General features: G+C 58.2%; 1 protein-coding gene across 6 annotated transcripts in view; it reads left to right on the top strand.

The window, feature by feature from the left end:
* CDC42BPB (CDC42 binding protein kinase beta) overlaps positions 1 to 16,617 on the top strand; it is a 94,972-nt gene that overhangs the window by 59,866 nt on the left and 18,489 nt on the right. For 5 of the 6 annotated variants that reach the window (XR_011384989.2, XR_011384988.2, XR_011384987.2 and 2 more), the window contains exons 6-19: positions 1,121 to 1,214; positions 2,845 to 3,045; positions 4,692 to 4,940; positions 5,522 to 5,601; positions 7,685 to 7,851; positions 7,939 to 8,058; positions 9,446 to 9,579; positions 11,062 to 11,304; positions 12,156 to 12,266; positions 13,382 to 13,626; positions 13,706 to 13,811; positions 14,087 to 14,211; positions 14,423 to 14,528; positions 15,760 to 15,908. Coding sequence is in view for 3 of the 6 variants with exons in the window: in XM_070065425.2 (XP_069921526.2) it covers positions 1,121 to 1,214; positions 2,845 to 3,045; positions 4,692 to 4,940; positions 5,522 to 5,601; positions 7,685 to 7,851; positions 7,939 to 8,058; positions 9,446 to 9,579; positions 11,062 to 11,304; positions 12,156 to 12,266; positions 13,382 to 13,626; positions 13,706 to 13,811; positions 14,087 to 14,211; positions 14,423 to 14,528; positions 15,760 to 15,908 (2,130 nt within the window). In the remaining 3 variants the exon portion in view is untranslated. Of the gene's footprint in view, positions 1 to 1,120; positions 1,215 to 2,844; positions 3,046 to 4,691; positions 4,941 to 5,521; positions 5,602 to 7,684; positions 7,852 to 7,938; positions 8,059 to 9,445; positions 9,580 to 11,061; positions 11,305 to 12,155; positions 12,267 to 12,493; positions 12,633 to 13,381; positions 13,627 to 13,705; positions 13,812 to 14,086; positions 14,212 to 14,422; positions 14,529 to 15,759; positions 15,909 to 16,617 lie in introns of those variants that run through there. The other variant, XM_089322751.1, reaches the window with a different exon arrangement.

Raw genomic sequence — 16,617 nt, 5'->3', positions numbered from 1 at the left:
ATGCCCACGACAGCCGGGAGTCTGAAGTTTGGAGCTGCGAGGATGTCAGGAACCCGGTTACTTGAGCCATCGACTGCTGCCTCCCAGGATCTTCATTAGCAGGAAGCTTGAGCCAGGAGCTGAGCCGGGACTGGAACCCAGGCACTTGGACGCCGGACACAGGACACAGGACACAGGTGTCCTGACAGAGCCTAATCACTGGGCCAGATGCCCACTCGTGCCTTTCGGGTTTACTCTGGGGCAGGCATTGTAGTGTGGGGAGCTAAGCTGCTGCCTGCAACGTCAGCACCCCGTATCTGAGTGCCAGTTCGTGTCCCGGCTGCTCCACGTCTGATCCAAGTCCCTCTGATTGTGCCTGGGGAAGCGGCAGAGGATGGCCCAACTAGTTGTCTCTGTCACACACACACACACACAGCCCGTCCCACCCTTAGAAGAGGCCCAGATGCACCTACAGGCTCCTAGCTTTGGCCTGGCCCAGCTCAGGCCCTCGTAGCCATATGGGGAGAGAACCAGCAGATGGACAACTCTCTCTCTCTGTCTCTGTCTCTAATTCTGCATTTCAAATAAATAAATAATCTTCTCTTTTTTGATAAGTTTTCTCCCTTCCATACTGTTCAATCAGTTTTTGAGGCCCAGGCCCCGATGTCTGTGCCCCACCACACGGGTTAGGAAGGACGCGGATGGGTAGTCAGGAACTCGCACTCTGAACAGCACAGCTCGCTCCACGCCTGTAGGTCAGCTGGCGTCAGGTTGGCTCCTGGCCCCTGCCCAGCTCCGCTCCACGCCTGTAGGTCAGCTGGCGTCAGGTTGGCTCCTGGCCCCTGCCCCGCCCAGCGCCCTCTTCCACAGAGGCCCCCGCCCCGCTGCTCCTCGTTCCTTACCTCGGCTTGTCTCCTTCCTGGGGCTCCCCACAGCTTGCACCGTGCCCTGCTGTGCAAGTGGAGAGGCCCAGATCCTGCGTTAGCTGGGTTGGAGTGAGACTGCCGCCCCTGGGGACAGACTGCGCAGGTGGTCACGTGGCTGTCACAGCCAGCGCCCAGCCCACTCTCCCCTGGCCGGGGACTTGAGCGCCTCGTGTGTGGCCCGGAGACAGCTCATTTGTGCGTGTGTTTTGTGACAGGGACATCAAGCCTGACAACGTACTTTTGGACGTGAACGGCCACATCCGCCTGGCCGACTTCGGGTCGTGCTTGAAGATGAGCGACGATGGAACTGTAGGTTCTGTGGGCTCTGTTTGTTGTGGGTCTGCCTTGTGGTCAGAAAGGGCTTTGCACTGAATTTGAGTTACAATTGAGAAGCCAAGTTTATTAGTGTGATTAAGAAATGAGTCCTCTTACAAACATTTTTACTGTTTTTTATGTTCAGAAAAGTCACATGGGTGCCTTTTAAAATGGGGAGTTTTCCGGCTTCCCCAAACCCTGAAGCATGAGGGCGGCTCCCACCCCGTACGTGCCCTGTCCAGGTGGTCAGGTGGGCGGCCCCGCTGTCGGCCCTGGGTTCCTGGTCAGGTGGGCGGCCCCGCTGTCGGCCCTGGGTTCCTGGTCAGGTGGGCGGCCCCGCTGTCGGCCCTGGGTTCCTGGTCAGGTGGGCGGCCCCGCTGTCGGCCCTGGGTTCCTGGTCAGGTGGGCGGCCCCGCTGTCGGCCCTGGGTTCCTGGCAGGTGGGCGGCCCCGCTGTCGGCCCTGGGTTCCTGGTTTTGTTGACAGGTATTTCCTGTGGGCAGGCGCCTTCCTCTGAGGGTTTTGTGGACCCAGGCATGGGGGTCCCTGGTGCTTGGAGCCTTGCAGGGGCAGCTGGTGTCCCCACTGCTGATGAGGGTGCTGGCCCTGCCCCAGCTGTGCACAGGGGCCCAGACTTAGGCCTCTGTTCCATGGAGCCACCACCCCGTGGCGTGACCAGCCGTGTCCATCCACACTGCCCAGTCTGGCGCAGCAGTTGCTTCCAGTGTGCCTTTTACTGCCCTGGGGACTTTGGTCCAGGTCGCCCCCTGTGGCTGTGGTTGAGGCTCTGTTCTTAGATGTTTGGAAGTCTAATTTATTTGGGAGGCAAAGAGGGTGCCTGTCCACTGGGAGTGTGGAGGCAGACCCCACACACAGCTGTGTGCTGCTGAGAGCCCCAGACAAGGTCTGTGTGCTGTGTGGGACAGGCAGGAGGCCAGCCTGGCACGCGTGGTTCCTTAGGCCACCAGGGAACAGGGGAGGAAAGTGTGGGAAATGCAGCCCTGGGAGACTGGGGTGGTCCGGTGGTGCCAAGGAGGGCATGTGGCCTTTTTTCTTCTTTTTTTAAGAGTTACAGAGAAGCAGAGAGAGAGAGAAGAGAGGGCCTCCATCTGGTTCACTCCCACAACGGCCAGAGCTGGGCCGATTCAAAGCCAGGAGCTTCTTCCGGGTTTCCCATGTGGGTGCAGGAGCCCAAGGACTTGCTTGGCCTGGCTTTCCCAGGCCTGCTTTCCTATGGCCTGCTTTCCCAGGCCCGCTTTCCCAGGCCTGCTTTCCTATGGCCTGCTTTCCCAGGCCACAGCAGAGAGCTGGATCGGAAGTGGAGCAGCTGGGACTTACTGCCGCCCACTTGGGATGCCAGCACTGCAGGCGGCGGCTTTACCCGCGATGCCACAGCGCCGGACCCGCATGTGGGTTTTGAGAGACGGAGTGCAAGACTCCGCAGCTTCCCGGGGCTGCGGAGTTCAGAAAGGCCAGAGGACGTTACTGGTACTGAATTGGGGCCATCAGGTTCCGGAATCATGGTCACTCGCCACTTTGATGCCTTGCCTTTTCATTTTCTGTTGCTCTGGGTTTTAGAGAATGTCATTAGAGACACGTGATGACAGCTACTCTTCTCCCCCCAGGTCCAGTCCTCTGTGGCCGTGGGCACACCTGACTACATCTCCCCAGAGATCCTGCAGGCCATGGAGGACGGCATGGGCGCGTACGGGCCCGAGTGTGACTGGTGGTCCCTGGGCGTCTGCATGTACGAGATGCTGTATGGAGAAACCCCCTTTTATGCCGAGTCGCTGGTGGAGACCTACGGCAAGATCATGAACCATGAGGTAAGACAGTGTGCGCTTGGTGCCTGGCACAGGCCAGGAGGGAGGGCGGGCGAGCAGCGAGGAAGGGGTCTAGTATTTTGGAACGGGGTGCTGGGGTTTGGGCTGGCTGGGCCGGACAGAACCTGGAGAGCTTTGGGCTGGCATGAGGGGAGTGGGAGTTCCCTGGGGGTGGGGTCTGGTGTTTGCTGAGCTTGGGGACCCTGGCAGAGGCAGGTTCACAGGACGTGGGAAGTCATGTGCGGAGCACTTTGTGCCTCCGGCGTGGTCAGTCAGACAGCAGCCATGACTCAGGTCCGCTCCCCAGAGGCCGCTCTCATAAATGGCCACAAGTCCCTAGGGGGTGTTCCTCACCCTCCACGGTCTCCTTTCTCTTCCGTTCCTTTCGGAGCTGTTCATTCTTCACGTCGGTGTTGCTTCCTTCTCTCTCTCCCTTGCCTTCTTTATTATTTTTTATCTGGTATCTTCCTCGCTTTCTTTTTCTAGTCAAACGCGTCTCCGACGATGGCTTCACACTCCCCTGTGTGTGCTTACGATGTACTTTCTGCAGGCACGTGTGTGCCCCCTCCAGCCGTGTCTCCCTCAGTGCTGGGAGCACATGTGTGCCCCCTCCAGCCGTGTCTCCCTCCGTGCTGGGAGCACGTGTGTGCCCCCTCCAGCCGTGTCTCCCTTGAAGCTCTTGTGAGGAAGCAGATAGCACTATGATAGAGAAAGTTTTCCGTTGAACTGCAAATCAAGGCAAAGCTAAAATTTTAAAAACCATCTTTCCCAAAGTGGAAAACTGTACTCCCCATAAATCCTTCAGGGCACAGAAGAGCACGAAAGGTGGGTGGTGGAGGTGGCCCTGTCCACGTTCAGGGCTGCAGAGGCACGGTGGGAACAGTGCCTGGTAGCAGCAGGAAGCCTGCTGGGGCTGCGGGCGGCCTCTCCACACAGCGGCCCATGAAGCAGGTGATAAATTGCATTGTCTGCTTCTGGGGGTAGCGCAGGTAAGGCAAGGCAGCGAGGGGCTGATTGGTCCTTAGGTGCGGCCTGGCCAAATAGGCAGGGAGTGAAACGCTCTATGTATTTTCAGCATCTGCTCTGACAGAGATAAGCCTGTCTGTGTGTTCTGTATCTTTTTGTACAATTCCCTTTTTGGTGAGGATTTAGGTTATTTGTAGTTTTCATGGCCAAAATATGGTGCAGTCATGAATATGTCCTGGTTTTTCTGGGGAATGTTTCTGTAGAGTGCACTTCTAGGAGTGGAATGGTCCAGGTATTTGCCAGAAGCACCCTGAAAAGGCAGTGCCTGGCCACGGCCCGTGTCCTGCGGCTCCTTTGCCACTTTGACAGGTGGATATTTATCCCTGTTGGAACTTGCAGCAGTGCGGTCCCAAGTCTGCCATGACTAAAACTGGCCAGCTAAGGATGTGAAGCTGGCTGGCTTGGGTGTGCCTTCCGCTCCCACGAGCTGCGCTGCTTTGGAGCTGTGCCTCGTGCTGCTGCCTGTGGCGTCTGCAGGCCGTGGCTCTCTGAGTGTGGCGTCTGCAGGCCGTGGCTCTCTGAGTGTGGCGTCTGCAGGCCGTGGCTCTCTGAGTGTGGCGTCTGCAGGCCGTGGCTCTCTGAGTGTGAGCACCTGCTCTCTCTCCTTTTGCGGCTCCACCCAGGAGCGATTTCAGTTCCCCTCCCATGTCACGGATGTCTCTGAAGAAGCCAAGGACCTCATCCAGAGGTTGATCTGCAGCAGAGAGCGCCGGCTGGGGCAGAACGGGATAGAGGACTTCAAAAAGCACGCGTTCTTTGAAGGCCTGAACTGGGAAAACATCCGGAACCTGGAAGCCCCGTACATCCCTGACGTGAGCAGTCCTTCTGACACCTCCAACTTCGACGTGGATGACGACGTGCTGAGAAACACTGTGAGTGGGAGGGTCACAGTGGCCCCTGTCGCTTGTCAGGTCAACCTCCAAGTGCATGGATTCCTGGAAAGTGGGAACAGTCGGCTTAGGAAAGTACCTTTCATTCCAGCCTTCAGCTGGGTCCTCGGTGGCCATTTATTTATTTATAGATGTATCTGTTTATTCATTTAAAAGGCAGAGTGAGAGTGAGAGTGAGAGAGAGAGAGAGAGTACCTTGTACCCGCTGGTTCAGTCCCCAAATGGCCACAATGGCCAGGGCTGGTCAGACTGGAGCCAGGAGCCGGGAGCTTCGTCCAGGTCCCCTATGTGGGTGACAGGGGCCCAGGTACGTGGGCCATTTTCCACTGGATTAGGAGTGGAGCACCGAGGACTTGCAACAGTGCCCACATGGGGCTGGCACTGCAGGGGTGGCTCACTTGCTGAGCCACCGCACTGGCCCCTGTTTTGGACTTAGTGGAGTACTTCTGCTTTTGTTTCAAAGCCGTGTCCCGTCGGGCTGTTGGGGTTCCCTGTGCTCCCCTGCGTTTCTTTTTCCCTGTGGGAATGTGGGTTTGACTTGTGTGGTGTGTGTTCTTTTGCAGGAAATCCTACCTCCCGGTTCTCACACAGGTTTTTCTGGATTACATTTGCCATTCATTGGTTTCACATTCACAACAGAAAGGTACGTCTGGGTTTGCCTTCCCATGAAAGAAACAGAGACCTTTGTGCACAAGTGTTGCTCACCCCAGGAGCACCTGTTGTCCTTTGAAAGCACACAGCTGCTTACCATGGGCGACACCCTGGGTTGGGTCCCCAGTCTTTGTCTGGGGCTGAGCAGTGAGTGCAGTGCTACCTCGCTTGGGGTCACAGTGGGGCTGGAAAACCGCGTGGTGGTGCTGGCGCACCCACCTGCCACACTGTCGCACGTGTGAGTGTGCTGGGTGCAGGCCGTAGACCACCGTGGCTCTGGCATACATTCTTCACACCAGACCAGTGCTCCCTCTCGCTTTGGGGTGCGTGTCTTACAGCCTGTGTCACAGGTTGCAGCTTCAGACTGTGCGTTCCTTCTGACTGCTCACTTCCTTCCTTTGTCCCGTCAGATCACGTGTGTGCACGCATGTGTGTGCTCCGTGGTGCTCATATGACAGAGGCATCTCAGGACTGTGCCTGTCGTTCAGCACTGCCTGGCTGTGGTTTAGTTGTTGTAGTTTCTTTTACACGGTCTTCTCGTCTTACAACCATTTGAAATCTTAGCAGCCACTCTTAGTGCACACTGGCATGAGAACAGGCCGTGTGGTATAAGAACAGGCCATGTGCCCACTGGTGTTGGGAACCGGCCGTGTGGCATGAGAATACGCCGTGTGCCCGCTGGCTGGACAACAGGTCATGTGGCATGAGAATATGCCGTGTGCATGGTGGCGTGAGAACAGGCCGTGTACACACTGGCGTTGAGAACAGGCCGTGTGGCCTGAGAACAGGCCGTGTGCACGCTGGCGGGACAACAGGCCATGTGGCGTGAGAACAGGCCGTGTACACACTGGCGTTGAGAACAGGTCATGTGGCCTGAGAACAGGCCGTGTGCAAGCTGGCGGGACAACAGGCCGTGTGGCGTGAGAACAGGCCATGGTGGGGTTTGGCCCATGGCTGTGTTCTGCTGGCTTCTGACCGAATCGGCTGTTGGTGCTGGTGACAGTTGGAGCAGCAGCCTCAGCTACAGGTGCCATTGTGCTCGGCTGAGCCGGCCTCGTGCGAGCACTGCTTGCTGTTTCAAGGATATTGGCTTCAGTGCCCTTGTTTCCGTCCCTGGGACTGCCGTCGTGCTGGTGGAGAGCGCTGAGTGTCCGCCCACGTGGGCTCCCGGCCCACGGCTGCTGAGCTGTTGGTGCCTTCTGGCTTCTGTCCTGGGTGGGCCTCTGCAAGGCTGTGCTGCCTGGTGTCCCCTAGGGTGTGGAGCGGAAGGTGGGCTGAGGGGAGCAGGGAGAAGAGTGACGGAGCCTGAGGGGAGGTTGGGGGTGGGGTTCGTGGCCTCTCCTGGCAGCTGACACCTGAGTTGGTGAAATTTGAGAGAGGGGCCCTCTGCTGGAGTTTGTCAAGGTCTCAGCGTGAGGTGACAGAGTTAGACAGCGCCTGGTGCATTCTGGGTGGGCAGGCTGATGGGGGCCTCCCACCACCAAACACGTGTCGCTCACGCGGCTCCAGGCCCACCTGCCAAGGCTTCATTTTGGTGCAAGGGATCGCAGGGGTCTCTTCCTGTGACCCTGTCGGACCAAGCCTGGAGAAACAGTGACGTAATGTGTGTGTGAGTGCTGGTGCCTCTGTCAGACTCGGTGCAGTAACTCGAAACCGTCTCCTGGACATTACCCCACAAACTAAATAATGCATGACACAGCCCACGAACGAAGCTGTGTGTTGGCCCACGAGTGTGGTTGCTGCTGGTGCACGCAGCTCAGAGCAGGGGAGTTGGCTCTTTAGCCTGCAGGGGCCAGTGAGCAGGGGGTTGGCAGGTATCCCTGGATCGCCCAGCCAGTGAGAGGCAGAACTGGAGAGGCCCTAGTGGCCTGTGCTGCCCAGTAGGCCCAGCCGTTCCACAGACGGCTCTGTCTTTGCCTTCCTAGCTGAGTGTCTGTGGCCACACGACATCACCCTGCCTGCTCTGCAGGCTCTTTCTTTGACTCGCCCCCACTGGTCACCGCAGGCAGGCTTTTCAGAGGTGCAGAATGGTTGGGGCTCAGCAGATGAGAACAGCCGGCTGCTTTGTTCCACAGCTGTTTCTCTGATCGAGGCTGTCTGAAGAGCACCATGCAGACCCACACGTTAACCGAGGACGAGGACGTGCAGCGAGACCTGGAGAACAGCCTGCAGGTCGAGGCCTACGAGAGGAGGATCCGCAGGCTGGCGCAGGAGAAGCTGGAGCTGAGCCGGAAGCTGCAAGGTGAGTGCTGGGCGGCCCCGGGGGCGGGGGCTGCATGTCCACGGCCGTGCTCTGTGGCCGCCGCACTCACACTGTGCCCTCCCGCAGAGTCCACCCAGACCGTGCAGTCTCTTCACGGCTCCACTCGGGCCCTGAGCAGTTCCAACCGAGACAAAGAAATCAAAAAGCTCAACGAAGAGATTGAACGTCTGAGGAGTAAGGTAGCAGGTGAGACCCAGGGAAGGCGGTCTGAGGAGAGGCAGCGGAGCAGCCCTGAGGCCTCGTGGCTTTTCTGCTCCTGGCCGTGACCTCCTTGGTGGGCGCTGGCGTAGTGCTTTCATCAGGTGGAGCAGCCCCAAACCCTGAAACCCGAGCAAAGTGCTGGAGTCCTGGTACTTCACTGTATTTAGAATTATCCCCCGGTTGGCTAGGCTCAGTTCCTACTATTTCTTTACTTTTTAAATGTTTTTGAGATTTATTTATAGGGGCTGGTGCCATGGCATGGCAGGTAAAGCCACTGCCTGTGGTGCCAGCATCCCGTATTGGTACCCATGCTAGTCCCAGCTGCTCCACTTCCAATCCAGCTCCTCGCTAATGTACCTGGGAAAGATCGTCCAAGTGCTTGGGCCTCTGCACCAACGTGGAGACCTGGAGGAAGCTCCTGGCTTTGGGCTGGCTCGTCTCCACTGCGGCCATCTGGGGAGTGAGCCAGCGGATGGAAGCTATTTTTCTGTCTCTGCCTTTTTGTTTCTCTCTCTGTAACTGTGCCTTTCAAATAAATAAATAAACCTTTTTAAAATATTTATTTATTTAAAAGACAGAGTTAGGGAGAATCTTCTATCTGCTGGTTCACTCTTTAAGTGGGCACAACAGCTAGGGCTGGGCCAGGCCTGGCCGAAGTCAGGAGCCAGGAGCTTCATCCAGGTCTTCAAAGTGGGTGTGAAGGCCTAAGCACTTGGGCCTGTTCTGCTGCTTTCCAAGGCCATTGTCAGGTAGCTGGCTAGGAAATGGAGCAGCCAGGAGTTGAACTGGTGCCCATATGGATGCCAGCATCACAGGCAGTGGCTTTACCCATGACACCACAGCATTGACCCCAGTCTCGACTATTTTATCCACAAACTTTCAGAGTATCTGGTGCTTCCCTGTTTCTCTGTAGCCAGAGCTTCCTCCTCTTTAAAGCCTTCACCAGTGGGGTGGGCTGTCCAGTGTTTGAAGTGCTAAGCCTGTGCTGTCTCCTGTGGAGGTCCCTGGGTACCAAGAATTCCAGAGACTCCAGTGATGTTTTAGCTTCACCCTCTCCAAGTCACACCTTGAATCTGCCGCCTCTCCAGAAAAAGGCTTTGAAAGAACCAGTTACTCTCACACTTAACGTGAGAGGGGTCCACACCAGGCCAGCTGCAGCATGGAGAGCCATGCAGGAGAGGGGCGTCCTGCTGGGCCTCAGAAGCCGTGGGCACTGGGTGCTGGATAGGTGACTAGGAGGAGGCGCAAGCACGTGGCAGCCTGGTCAACTCTGAGCTCAGCGCACCGTTCGGTAGTTCCCTGGCACTGAGGCCACGTGCCAGGTTAGCCCGTGAAGTCTGGGCGAAGCAGCACGATGGTCTCTCTGTGCCAGATTCGAGCAGGCTGGAGCGGCAGCTGGAGGACACGGTCTCGCTTCGCCAGGAGCACGAGGACTGCACGCAGCGGCTGAAGGGCCTGGAGAAGCAGTGCCGCGCGGCGCGGCAGGAGAAGGAGGACCTGCACAAGGTACAGGGGCTGGGCTGCGGCAGGCTGCGTTCCTGAGACCTCCAGAGCCCTCAGCACCCTCACCCGTGGACGACCCCCGTGCTGTGGGCAGGAAAGGAGGGCAGGGCCCTGGCTGCTGCTGGCACCCGCTTGACAGGCATTATCGGTCTGCACCCCAGCCCTGCAGAGGAAGCAGGACCCCCTCCCCATTCTCGGGGCGGGGGCAGCCGGACTTGGAGGCTGCGGCAGCGTCCACAGAGCCACGCCGGCTGGTCTGAGTGCCTGTCCTCCTGTCCCACCCCGGCCTCCTGCAGCGGCCTCCCTGGAGGGGCTTCTTAGTGAGGACAGGCAGCCGTGACCGCTGAGGCCCTGCAGCCGGTGGGAACTTGAGTCCAGTGAGATACGGCAGGCTACATGCTCAGTGCCACTTCAGAAAGCTCGTGGGAAATGGAGTTAAAAGACACATCTGTTTTGGTGCAAAAACATTTTTTAAATCCTTGCCTATGAGGAGTGTTAAAAAGTTCACAGAAAATGCATATTATTGGAAAAACTTCATGAATTTCATTTTTTGCACTGAAGTTAACTTGCTTTCATTCTATTTTCCACTAATATTTTGAATGTTCTTCACGTTAGCACCACAGTCATACCCTGTTTTCTTTTTTTTTTTTTTTTTATTAATTTATTTGAAACTCTGAGTTACAGAAAGAGAGGGAGAGACAGTGAGAGAGCCTCCATCCACTGGCTCACTCCCCAGATGGCTGCAGTGGCCAAGGGTGAGTCAGGCCGAAGCCAGGGGCTTCATCTGGGTCTCCCACGTGGGTGCAGGGGCCCAGACACTTGTGCCATCTTCCACAGCTTCCCCAGGCCATTGGCAGGGAGCTGGACTGGAAGAGGAGTAGCAGGGACACGAGTCAGCGCCCACGTGGGATGCCGGTCTGCAGGCGGCGACTTCTGCCGCACCACAGCCCTGTTTCTGCAGCGCGTTCATTTCCCTTTGCCCTCGAACCTGTCCTCTGTTCTCTGAACCTGATCTGTTCTCTGAAGTGAGAGGGGCTCAAGCCCACAGTTTCTGAAGTCTGCGCTGGGTCTAGAGTACGGGTGGGGACGTGTGGCATCACCCCAGGCCTCACAGGGATCCTTGCCTGCTGCCCTGGGGGAGCCCCCAAACCAGCAGTGACAGGGCCTGAACAGCTGGATGGTGGACCCGGCGGGCTGCAGTCTGCTGAGGGCCTGGCTCTCAGCTTCTCACTTTGAGAACTGGCACATTTGGGCATCTGCACATGTGTGTTCTCTGATTCTGCTGTGTGTAACCGATTCGTGCTTGTCTGTGTGATTGTGCAGCTGAGACAGTGGTGCAGGTCCGGGCTGTGTGTAGGGCAGGGCGGAGGGCCTTCCCCCGGGTTTTCAGGGCTGTAAGTTAACCCCAGCCTCGGTTACACAGCAAGCGCTGAGCTGCAGCCTTGCCGCCCTTCACGGGAGACAGCTGCCGTTCTTTCTGTCCAGCAACTGGTGGAAGCGTCAGAGCGGCTGAAATCCCAGGCCAAAGAACTCAGAGACGCGCATCAGCAGCGGAAGCTGGCCCTGCAGGAGTTTTCCGAGCTCAACGAGCGCATGGCGGAGCTCCGCTCCCAGAAGCAGAAGGTGTCCCGGCAGCTGCGGGACCGAGAGGAGGAGGTGGAGGTGGCCATGCAGAAGATGGACTCGCTGCGGCAGGAGATGCGCAAGTCCGAGAAGCTCAGGAAAGAGGTAGCCTTTCGGCCGGCAGGTCCCGGGGTCCCACGTGCTGTGCGAAGCCGCGTACATGGACCTGCCAGGAGTTGAGTTGTAGGTCTCGACCCTCGTGTCTGTGAAGCTGCTGAGATTCCAACTAATTTTGAAAATTCCCCTTTAAAACAAAAGGACAGTGTCTGAGTGGTGACGTGCGATGCTGTGGCCTCGCAAGTGTGGCGCTGAGGAAGGCTTGGCTCCTGGCTGGGCACCTAAGAGGACCTGCTGCCCTGGGCCTCCTGAGCACCTGCGGTCCGCGGGCGAGGGCCTCCAGACAGTGCCTGATTTCAGATGTGCTCGAGAAAGCCCGAGCGTTCGAAGGCCTGAAGGTCTTGTTCCTCCCAGGTTCTGGGTCTCTCCTCACGCCTCAGAACGCCTGTTTATTTTCTTCTTAGCTTACTTTGCTAGCCACATATGTTGGTAGTACAGTCAAGTACAGCTAAGTTAGTGAAACCCCTAATTGCAGACTGCCACTTCAGGCCTGGGGTCTGGGTTTCCTGTAAGTGACGGAGTGGGCTCAGCTCCGGCCGCTGCCAGAGCCATCTGTCCGGCACCTGGGCCTCGGGCCACTATTCTCCTTTTCATGGACACTGAAATTTTGTTTAAAAACGCAGCAGTGTTCCACAGGTATCAGAAGGGCCTGTATTCAGGAATCAGCGTCCTGTCTTGAAGTTCAGCGTCAGATTCTCAGTTTACGTTAGCGCTGGCTGCGTCACCACCAGCCGTCCGGTGAAGCCCGGAGTTGTGTTTCCCAGCCTACTTGGCGGTGGCCCTGTGTGTCGGGTGAGGCCCTGCTCGCTCTGTGTTAAGGAACCGTGGGTCTTTTGTAGCTGGAGGCTCAGCTCGAAGACGCCGTCGCCGAGGCCTCCAAGGAACGCAAGCTTCGTGAGCACAGCGAGAGCTTCTCCAAGCAGGTGGAGCGCGAGCTGGAGGCCCTCAAGGTAGCGCAGGGTCGGGCCGCACCCCACCCCTCAGGGTAGCACACGGTTAGGGCCGCACCCCACCCCTCAGGGTAGCGCACGGTCGGGCTGCACCCCACCCCTCAGGGTAGCGCACGGTTGGGGCCGCACCCCACCCCTCAGGGTAGTACAGGTCGGGGCCGCACCCCACCCCTCAGGGTAGCGCACGGTTGGGGCCGCACCCCACCCCGCTGACTGGTCTTCCACAGTGTGCTCATCGCCGGACAGCACGGGGAGGCCCCGGCTGGCGGCAGAGCCTGCAGAGCCTCTGTGCTAGCTTTCCTTTCAAAACCGAGCGCACGTCTTTCCTGCCTGTGTACCAGTTCCAGGCAGTCCACGGTCGTCCTGGTAAGCTAACGTCTACGCCTCACTGTGGTCTGGTTTTCTAAGCTCAGCTGTGTCCAGTTCTGGAAAAGCTCCGTAGTCAAGCCCACGTCCTGTGCTGACGGTGGAGACCGGGAAGGGAGCCGAGAGGGCTGTGTGTGGGCTTGGGCAAAGGGTCACTGTGGCCCCAGACAAGTGGCTCTGTGAAGCGGATGTGCTAGGGCCTCTCTGCCACTCGGTGACCCTGTTGTCTCTCCCCTGGCGCAGGCTGCTCGCCACTGGCAGCAGTTTGCCTGGCTCCCCTGCATGTCTGCGGCTGAGCCTCCCTCCTTCCCTCGCTCTCTGCTCTGCGTACAGCAGCCAGTGAGCGTGTCGGCGCCCGGCCTCCTGCCTGCGCCCTCGCCGCCTGTCCCGGGCTGCTCCATGAGTCACGCCTCACAGCTGCCTCCCTAACCATCTCCCTCACTCCCCACCCACAAACTTGATCGCATGCCTCATCTCAGTGCCAGTCGTGCCAGTGACCTCCCTGCACCGCGATAGCAGAGCCCTCGGTGTCACCAGAAGGGAGCTTGACACCTCAGCCCTCAGGAGGACGTTGTCACGTGGAAGAGTGGATGCCAACTCGGGCAGTGTGGCAGAGAGCCCCTGCGAGCAGACCCCGCCTCCCCCGCAGTCTGCTGCACAGCTGTTAGGAGGGCCCCGGGTCGGGACGCCGAGGCCGGGTGTGGCCTGGGGCAGCGCAGAGCCCGCCATCGTGTCTCCTCCCTGTCCAGGTGAAGCAGGGCGGCCGGGGGCCGGGGGCGGCCCTGGAACATCAGCAGGAGATCTCCAAGATCAAGTCTGAGCTGGAGAAGAAAGTCTTGTTTTACGAAGAGGAGTTGGTCCGGCGCGAGGCCTCGCACGTGCTGGAGGTGAAGAGTGTGAGGAAGGAGGCTCATGACTCCGAGAGCCAGCAGCTGGCCCTGCAGAAGGAGGTGCTGATGCTGAAAGACAAGCTGGAGAAGGCGAAACGCGAGCGGTGAGCCAGGAGCCCCGGGCGGGGAGCCACGACGGCCGGAGCCGCGCGAAGCGCTAGCCGCGTCTCCCTCACCCCGCAGGCACACTGAGATGGAGGAGGCGGTGGGCACCGTCAGAGACAAGTACGAGCGGGAGAGAACGATGCTGCTTGATGAAAACAAGAAGTTAACAGCTGAGAATGAAAAGGTGCCTTCACTGGGCGTTCAGTGTGTGCTTGAGTGCTCGTGGTAACTGAAGTAACAGTAACTGAAGTAATGTGCTTGTCTTTGGGACGGATTCAGGCTGCTGACAGCTGTAGCGACCTGGAGTCCGGGGCTGTCTCCACTCGGTTTCTGTGTGTGGGGAAATGGCTCGGCCGAAGTCCTGTCTTGAACCGACTGTGGCTGTCTCGATTTTAATGGGGCTGTTCTATTAAAGGATGCCAAATTAATGGGTTGTGTGGTGAAATTGTTTAATTTCAGCTTTGTTCCTTTGTGGACAAACTCACGGCTCAAAACAGACAGCTGGAGGGCGAGCTGCAGGACCTGGCCTCCAAGAAGGAGTCCGCCGCGCACTGGGAAGCCCAGATCGCGGAAATCATTCAGTGGTATGTCCGTGGCCGTGCCCAGGGCGGGGTGCGGGGCCTGCCGCCGTCTCCCCAGATTCCTGAGGGCGTCACTGGGGCCAGCGGAGCCGCGCTGTCCACGCCGCCCTCTCGCCCTCAGGTGGAGGTAGACGCCCCGTCCCAGGAGACTGGGGAGAGCAGCGATGGCAGAAAGCGCCATCTTGCCTGACTGAGGCAGTGTTTCCCCCTGCAGGGTCAGCGACGAGAAGGACGCCCGGGGCTACCTTCAGGCTCTGGCTTCTAAGATGGCGGAGGAGCTCGAGGCTCTGCGGAGCTCCAGCCTGGGGTCCAGGACACTGGTAGGTTTTGCTCCGAAGCCGGCGTTTGTGTTGCCTGCGTCCGCCCTGATGGGTTTGTCGTCCAGCACGGGGCCGTGTTTGGGGGCATCCCAGGTGCTCCTGCGCCGGCGAAGCCTGCATGTGACCCCTGACGCTGAGTCCACTTGGAAGGGTCCTGCCTCTGGGCAGCTGTCAGGAGGGCACGGCTTCCTCTCAAAGCGCCGTGGAGCACAGGCTCTGGCAGTGGGTGGACCGTCCAGGCTCACCCGGCAGCCTGACCTGTGCGCCTTCACCACAGGCCAGATACCTGTTGTCGCCATCTTTCCAGGGCCAGTTTGCCCTTTAAATCTGATGTAAGGGGGGTGGTTGGTGCCATCAGGGCGCCCGTGTCCTCTACGGCACTGCCAGGGTCCAGTCCTTGTTCTGTGCGCCCCCGGCAGGCAGCAGGCGACGGCCTCCTTCCCACCTTGGACTGATGACTGTGAAATGCCTCCCCCAGTTTCCTTCTCGCGGTGCTGGGGCAGCTCCGCAGCGGGGAGAACGTGGCCCATTCTGCTGGTTTCACTGTTGTCCCGTCATGCCAGGCCACTACTGATTTGAAAGGCAGAGTGACGGAGAGTGAGAAATCTTTCATCTGCTGCTTCACTCCCCAAATGGCCACAGTACTTGGGCCATCTTCTGCTGCTTTCCCAGGTGCATTAGCAGGAAACTGGATCAGAAGCAGAGCAACTGGGACTTGAACCAGCCCTCTGAAGGGGGATGCCAGTGTCACAAATGGCAGTTTAAGCCACGACGCCATAATTCCAGCCTCAGCTTTTTAAAAAAAAAAACAACCTAGGAACAAGCAATGATGATGACACAGCAAAATGTTGAGGCTGGCGTTGTGGCGCAGTGGCTTAGCCGCTGCCTGTGACCCCAGCATCCCTCATGGGCGCCAGTTCGAGTCCTGGCTGCTTTACTTCTGATCCAGCTCTCATGCACGTGGGGAAATAAAGTAGCCTCAATACCCAGGTCCCTGCTCCCCACCTGGGAGACCCGGATGGGGTCCTGGCCATTGTGGCCGTTTGAGGAGCAAATTGGTCATTGGAAGATGCTTTCTGTCTCGCCTTGTCTTTGCCACTCTGCCACTAAATGTGCAAATCTTTAAAACAAATAATACAGTAAAAGATCCTACAGATTAGTGTTAGTTTTTTGCGAATAGTTATATATACATATATGACTATGGTGGTAACGTCCTAACCCCCGTCTGAAGGACCCGCTTTGGAAAGTCCGACGCAGTCAGAAGCTGGACATGTCTGCACGGCTGGAGTTGCAGTCTGCGCTTGAGGCAGAGATCCGGGCCAAGCAGCTGGTGCAGGAGGAGCTGAGGAAGGTCAAAGATGCAAATCTCTCCTTCGAGAGGTACTTGGTGTTGGTCCGACGCGGGACAGCTGAACCCTGCCTCCCTTGTCTGGAAACAGGCACAGCCCAGCTCGCAGTGGGCAGGGCGCCATGAGGACAGGAGGGGGCTTGAGGAGGGTGTGGCTTCTGCTGCCAGTGTGCTTGGTGTTCCGCAGAGAAAATGAGCGTGGCTGGGCCCCTGGCTGCTTGTGTCCCCTGTGTTGGGAGACAAGACTCACAGCCGCACCTCTGTGGCTTCCTGTCCACCTCAGCGCTCTTAGCGTTGGCAGCGCAGAAGTTTGTTAAACAAACGTGAATATTTAGAAATGGAGGCAGAAGATGGCATGCCTCTGGGAAGCTTCCCTGAGTCGAAGTGGCAGCAGTGGCAAGTTCCTGTGGCAAGTTCAGCAAGAACTTGTGGGGTGTGGCGCGTGCAGGTGCTGTTCCCGGTGCCCTGCGGGGTAGGCCAGGGCACGCTGCTGGGTGGTGGGGGCAGCACTCAGGAGGGATGAAATCCTTTTTGTTTGGGGCTAAGAAAATAATGAGAAACAGATACTGGTCACGTTCCTTCTGCAGTGGGAACTGCCGTGACCCCCCCCTTGTACTGTCAGGCACACTCTCTTGTCCCCTGACCAGGGCGCAGGGGCTTGGGAAGTAGGGTCCTTGGCCAGTGTCACCCACTGATGGTGGCAGCACCCGGCTCCGGCTGCTCACCTCTGCTCACCTGGCA

This window comes from Oryctolagus cuniculus, chromosome 20, assembly GCF_051225735.1.
Source record: "Oryctolagus cuniculus isolate XC-2025 breed Fujian yellow rabbit chromosome 20, ASM5122573v1, whole genome shotgun sequence".
Taxonomy (NCBI): domain Eukaryota; kingdom Metazoa; phylum Chordata; class Mammalia; order Lagomorpha; family Leporidae; genus Oryctolagus; species Oryctolagus cuniculus.
Note: the sequence above shows the minus strand (reverse complement) of the source record. Positions and strands in the feature narration are given on the sequence as shown.